This window comes from Physella acuta, unplaced genomic scaffold (assembly GCF_028476545.2).
Source record: "Physella acuta isolate Inbredline_101_S28 unplaced genomic scaffold, ASM2847654v3 ptg001811l, whole genome shotgun sequence".
Lineage (NCBI taxonomy): Eukaryota > Metazoa > Mollusca > Gastropoda > Physidae > Physella > Physella acuta.
Window position 1 is genome coordinate 35,281 of NW_026733321.1, and position 6,000 is coordinate 41,280.

General features: G+C 36.6%; 1 protein-coding gene across 1 annotated transcript; it reads left to right on the forward strand.

Moving 5' to 3' along the window:
• Positions 1–1,498: 1,498 nt before the first annotated feature.
• Positions 1,499–4,949, forward strand: LOC131930645 (large ribosomal subunit protein eL22). The gene is made up of 4 exons (XM_059287229.1): positions 1,499–1,593; positions 3,817–3,942; positions 4,122–4,243; positions 4,762–4,949. Exons 1-4 carry the CDS (start codon positions 1,585–1,587, stop codon positions 4,901–4,903), a joined length of 399 nt encoding a protein of 132 aa, XP_059143212.1. The 5' UTR covers positions 1,499–1,584; the 3' UTR covers positions 4,904–4,949.
• Positions 4,950–6,000: the final 1,051 nt, after the last annotated feature.

Genomic DNA, 6,000 nt, shown 5'->3' on the forward strand with positions numbered 1-6,000 from the left:
AGAAAGGCGTAGGGGGGGGGGGGGGGTTGTAATTTTGTGACGGTGCGTGATGAGGGGAGGGGGAGATTCAGACGGTGCTACGTCACACTTTTGCATCATAAAAAGTAATGATAGAAATCGAGTTGTAGCCGTTATTTCGCGTTTTAGAAAGCTGTTTTAAATTAATTAAAATACTCTATATTCAGACAAGATTTTTGGAAAAATATCGATGTTTTAAGAAAAATTCAACTGCAATTTTGAGGGGGGGGGGGGGCGTATAGGCTGAGGTGTGACGTCATTTTAGGGGAGTCGGGCTATTTGTGACGAGTGATGGAGGGGAGGGGGGAGGTAAAAAAGCGTCAAATAAAGCTCCTAAAATGTTAGTAAGGGTATTCAATAGGGCTGGTAAGTAGGTCACCAACCAGTTATAATTATATGGCTCATGCAGGTTTTATTGAGCCGTAGAACTAGTTGGTGACCTACTTACCAAACCCTATAGCCAACGTAATATATCGATTTACGCTTATCATTTTAGTTATTTAATAAATGGTGCATTATTTTTATTAGGGGTCGTCCATAAATGACGACGCACTCGTAGGGGGAGGGGAAGGGTCCGTAATTTTGTGACGGTGTGTGATTAGGGGAGAGAGGGGTTCAGATGGTGTGGACGGCACTCTTTTGCATTATAAAAAAAGCAATGCTAGAAAAACAATTTTTAGCCTTTATTTCGCGTTTTAGAAAACTTTTAAAATAAATTGTAATAGGAATTAATTAAAATACGCTATGCTGACATAGTTCAGATCAAATTTTGGAAAAAGATTATTCTAAGAAAAATACAACAGCAATTTTGAGGGTGGGGGGGGGGTTGTAGGCTAAGGTGTGACATCAATTTAGGGGTGGTCTGGCTTTTTGTGACGATGTGTGGACGAGAGGAGGGGCAGTTAAAATCGTCAAAAAAAGCGTGACGTCATTTATGGATGACCCCCTTGAAAAAAAAATATTGTCTTCTTTTGATGGCATCAGAGGGCGTAGCGACCCTTCCCGACGCCCGGGGACAAACTTTTCGATTTGCACCCCCACCCCCCCCCCCCCCCCCTCAAGATTTTGATTTGCACCCCCCCCCCCTCTTAAACTTCAATTTGCACCCCCCTAAACCTTTCAATTTATTTTTCCAACCCATTTTGGCACCCCCTAAAGTCGGCGCCCGGGGACATATGTCCTCCCCCCCCCCTCGCTACGCTACTGGATGGCATTTATAAAAGTTTGTTAGAATAGGCGAAAACTTTTTTAAAAAAAATCAGTTCTCACTTACGTTTTAAAAAATAAACCCATTGTCAAGCCTTGACATTACCGACATTTTACTGAATAATGTTTATAAAAACTTCATTTGTTGTTTAAAGTTTGTCAATAAAACTATCAAATATTATAACAATAGTTAAAAGCAAATATTTCCTTATTCTTTAAAAGTTTTTAATTTAGGTATAAATTTAATAATGTTTCTATAACAATTAACCGAAAGAGAAAACAAATGAAGTCTCGTTAGAATTGCGCGATTTAAGGCCAAGTCTCGCAAAGTTCTTCCTTTTACGTTCCACGCCGATCGCCATGCCAGCCGTAAGTTGTTGGTCTCTTTATTTTAGGCCTTAGAATAAACCGGTTAAAAAAAAAACTAAAAGGACAGCTGTTATTAAAAATGATGCATATCTTATGTTCATTTTATCGTTATTAGTTGGAACATTGAGATAAACTATTTGCCAAGAAGATTAAAACTTAGAACAAGCAGTAACTTCGGTGGACTTCTCGGTAAAACTCCATTTTTAGCGTATTTTATTCCTCGCTGCACGTTCACCTCCAGTTGAGCGTATTTTATTATAAACACAACCGAAACATTAATACGTTAGGCAAAATTGAGCTTATTTCCTTGTGAATCTTTTAGTTTTTGATAATTTACTTTTGTCAAAACTTGAGAAAAATCCAAATTTAAAATACGAGCTGACCCGCGCCGTAAGCATACGCCGCTGATTAGTTGTTTTATTTTCTACTTTTCAGTAATTTCATAATTCACTACGGATGCTGCGACAGAAAATATTTTGCTTTAATACACTATTAGAGAAACTTGTGGTTTGCGGACACACAGCGAAAAAAAATCAGAACTTCCAACTTCCATGCGGTCTCATTCAGTAACCGCTTAACATAGAAAACAAAAAAAAAGTATCGTATCACTCCGCAACCATTCTACTTTAATACTGTGTGTGTCATTTTGTATTCATATGCATAAAACTTTCGCTGCTACGCCAGCCATGTCACATCATTCCCCCCCCTCTTTCATCTTCAACTGCCTTCTTGGCCTTATTTTGAGCCTTTCCCTTCAATAACCAGCCCCTTTTACGCTCTAAATTCTTATTTAATAATAGTTTTGTGTTGCTGTCCGCTCAAATGTAAGGTCAAAAGAGTTAGCAAACACTCCTTTTTTATTGTTCAAGCCCAAAAAAACCCATTAACCTGACATTTACGATGTTCCATACATTATATAGAAGCTATTTATAGTGTAACCTTTTAGCTAAGCGTTGATTGGTTCAAGTTTTGCCCAAGTCCAACCCGAGGTCACTTCATCCGGCTTGTGTAAAAATAGAAATGTGCGTACCATGCAACGTTACAAAACTTCTAAAAATAATTATTGAGAGAGAGAAAAAAAGTGTTCAGTTTACGTGCAGGTGACGTGGTTTCGCATGAGACATGCTAATTAAAGTTTCTATGAGCCAAAAAGCGATGTAGTGTCCGGGTTTAAGTAAACTTCTCTAGTAGCTGGTAAAGATGATTATCCACACCCTCTCCACCCCTCCTACGAACTCTGTGAAAGCAGCTGTCCATGACGACAGTTTACAGACGACAATGAATAGTTATGGCAGAAATTACCTCCCCTTTTTACATCTAAATTATCTGCCCCTACCCCTAATAGCCGACCCGGCTCTGTTATTGTAAACATTCAGGGTAAACCACAGCTCACCTGACAGGTAGGGATGAGGGTGGTGGCTAAGCTGCGTGGTGTTTTCTATGGTCTCAATGAAGAGAATTGTATATATGGATTGAATGTGCTATGTTCCAGTGTCAGTTAAGATTTTCATGGCAACAAGTGAAGTACAAAACTCACAATTGCAAGGCGGTTTATATTGTTACAAGTATCTCCCACGCCTGATATTATAAACTTTTATGAACTCACAATGACCCCAAAACGGAGGTCAGCACTATTTCAAATAGATTCTAGCTATTGCTCAAGCTATGACATGATGTATGCTGATAAAGTCAATTTGAACTCACGGTGAACCCTCGACCATGTAGTGACGATCACACGCTATTTAATTGGAACTGTCCTAATACTATTTGTTTTTTTTTTTTACCTTTTCTAATCAAAACTCACATTCATAGAAAATAAGTAGATGTAGATACCTAGCACTCATCCTAGTGTTTTCCTAACATCTTTTTGTGTTTTGGTTGTGTTTATAATATACGCTCAACCGGATGTGACCGTGAAGCGGAGAATAAAATACGCTAAAATGGAGTTTCTGGACATCTCTCACCACCCTAGCTGGCAGCTGCCTAGCTAGATCTGGAATAAAGTTCCGCAATTGATCAGACATAGTGGAAAATTCCTAACTCCTATTGTCGGGATAGGCATTAGGGTTAGGATTTAGATCTATAGGCCTATATTCATGCACCGTACATCAAAAACATTACCACATTGGGGGGGGGGGGGCAAGTTTCCCCCCATGGCAATGCAGTTTCTTCCAGGATAGGCCTTGAGTGGGAATTTCAATTTTTTATACCTAAATATTTCAGAAGACAGTTAAACGTCCAGGCAAGGTCCTGTCCAATAAAGGTGGCAAAAAGAAAAAGACCACCCTAAGGTACACAATCGACTGCACTCATCCTGTTGAAGATGGTATTATGGATGTAGGAACATTTGTAAGTAACTTGTCTAGTAGTACCTAATTTTTTTTCTGTCATTACTTTTTAAAGACCTGTGAACTATGGCTGACAAATTATTTTTAAAAGACCTGTGTGAACTAGGGCCATCTTCCCTAGGGATATTAGGGTCACCTTCCCTAATATATTGGAGCCTTGCTCCATTCTTATTTTCTCAGGAGAAATACTTACAAGAGCGTATCAAGGTTGAAGGGAAAACTGGCAACTTTGGAAATAATGTTTCCCTTGAGCTTCAGAAAAACAAAATCAATTTGACCAGTGAGATTCCATTCTCCAAAAGGTACATTTTTTTCAGTTTTGTTTTTTTTAAACTGGTTCGTTCTGTAACATACTAAACTTTTAGTATACTGCATTCCTACAATCTTATTGTCCTTGTGTTAAGAGAAATATTTTACAATTAGTTATAAAATTGAAAAGAATGGTGTTAACTGGCTTGCTTCTACAACAGCTGCAACCCTAAATCAGACACCAATGGAGACTATGCCCATCATCTTGATTTTTTTTTTTAGTTTTGTCTTTGGTTAAATGATTACAACACAAAAAAACACTTGATAAAGTGAAGAGATATTTCAATTTGTAAATGAAATTGATGTACAGAAAATATGTTTACATTAATAATTTTAATAAGTAAAACATTTTGTTCAGAAAAAAACATATTCTCCACTTTATTCCGAGAATTAAATTATAATGCAAGTATACTTTGACCACACCATTAGCTGTAAGAAAAAAATAGTTTTTTATCAATTTGCTTGTATGTTGTGCTAGGCAGTTTGATGTATTTTAAAAATATTTCCCCAGATACCTCAAGTATCTAACAAAGAAATATTTGAAGAAACACAATCTGAGAGATTGGTTGCGTGTGGTAGCTTCCTCAAAAGAGGCCTTTGAACTGAGATATTTCCAGATTAATCAAGATGATGAAGAGGAGGAGGAAGATTAAAGTCATTTGTAATGAATTGAGTAATAAATAGTACCAGTCCAAATTTTGTTTCTTCTTGAGTTTGTTGTAGCTTTGTTAAAATGTCAGGGTGCTATTTGCCAGCTGTAAATTAAATATTTTCCTATTTAGCTGCTTGATGAAATTTTAGTAGACCTTTTTTCAGATATAAGAAGTAAACCTGTCTTGTAGTAATACCAGTTAAAATTGTGTACATCTCAGGGGGAGGGGGGAATAAATGACTGTCTTGAAAATTTCAGCATTAAGTAATTTTAAAAACTAAGGCCCGATGAATGGTTTTGAGAGTACCTTGACTCAATTGTGAAATGCAATCTAGTACAAAGTACGATAACTTGGTTTATGTAATAGTGTTTATTTTACACGGTTGCGCCCCTTTTGTAAGCATATTATGACTACGGTAGCGCTATTTGAATTCAGACTAATCCTCATTGCAAAAGTAACTTTTTAATGAATACATTACAAATGTATTGAACAAACTTGTTTTGATAAAGGGATTGGTTGCCAAAAGATTGAAATTTCATGTTTGACCAAATGCTTTCATATTGACATGAGACATCCAGGTCTTCTTTTAATGGGGTTGCCGCTCTCCCACTGGAGACGTGTCTTAAACTAAAGAGACTGTCTTGTTTTCCTTGTCAATACTTTGATTGCAATATGTGTTTACAAATTTTGTTACTCAAATTTGGCCCATGAATAATACTGGTATAACTTAAGAGTAAGAGCGTGTCCGACAATAAGAGAAATATTATTTACCAATAGTATGAGTTAGTGTTCACGTCATTAATATATTAAACTAAAGACACCGTCCGACTGCAAAGGGGCAGGTAATGCGCTTGTAATTGTAGACAATTTATTATGAAAAATTATATATATCAATCGGGTATTAATATATAAGCTCATAAAAAGACAAGCTATGTTGACTCTAGACCTGAATATATTATGAGAAAATATATTGGCTCTCACGTGTGTAGATTAATGTATACTTAAAACTGAATAAAAACTAATGTAGAAAAAACAATGAATGCGTAAAGTATGAGAAATTTAACAACATAGAAAACCATCTAAATTATTTTTTAATA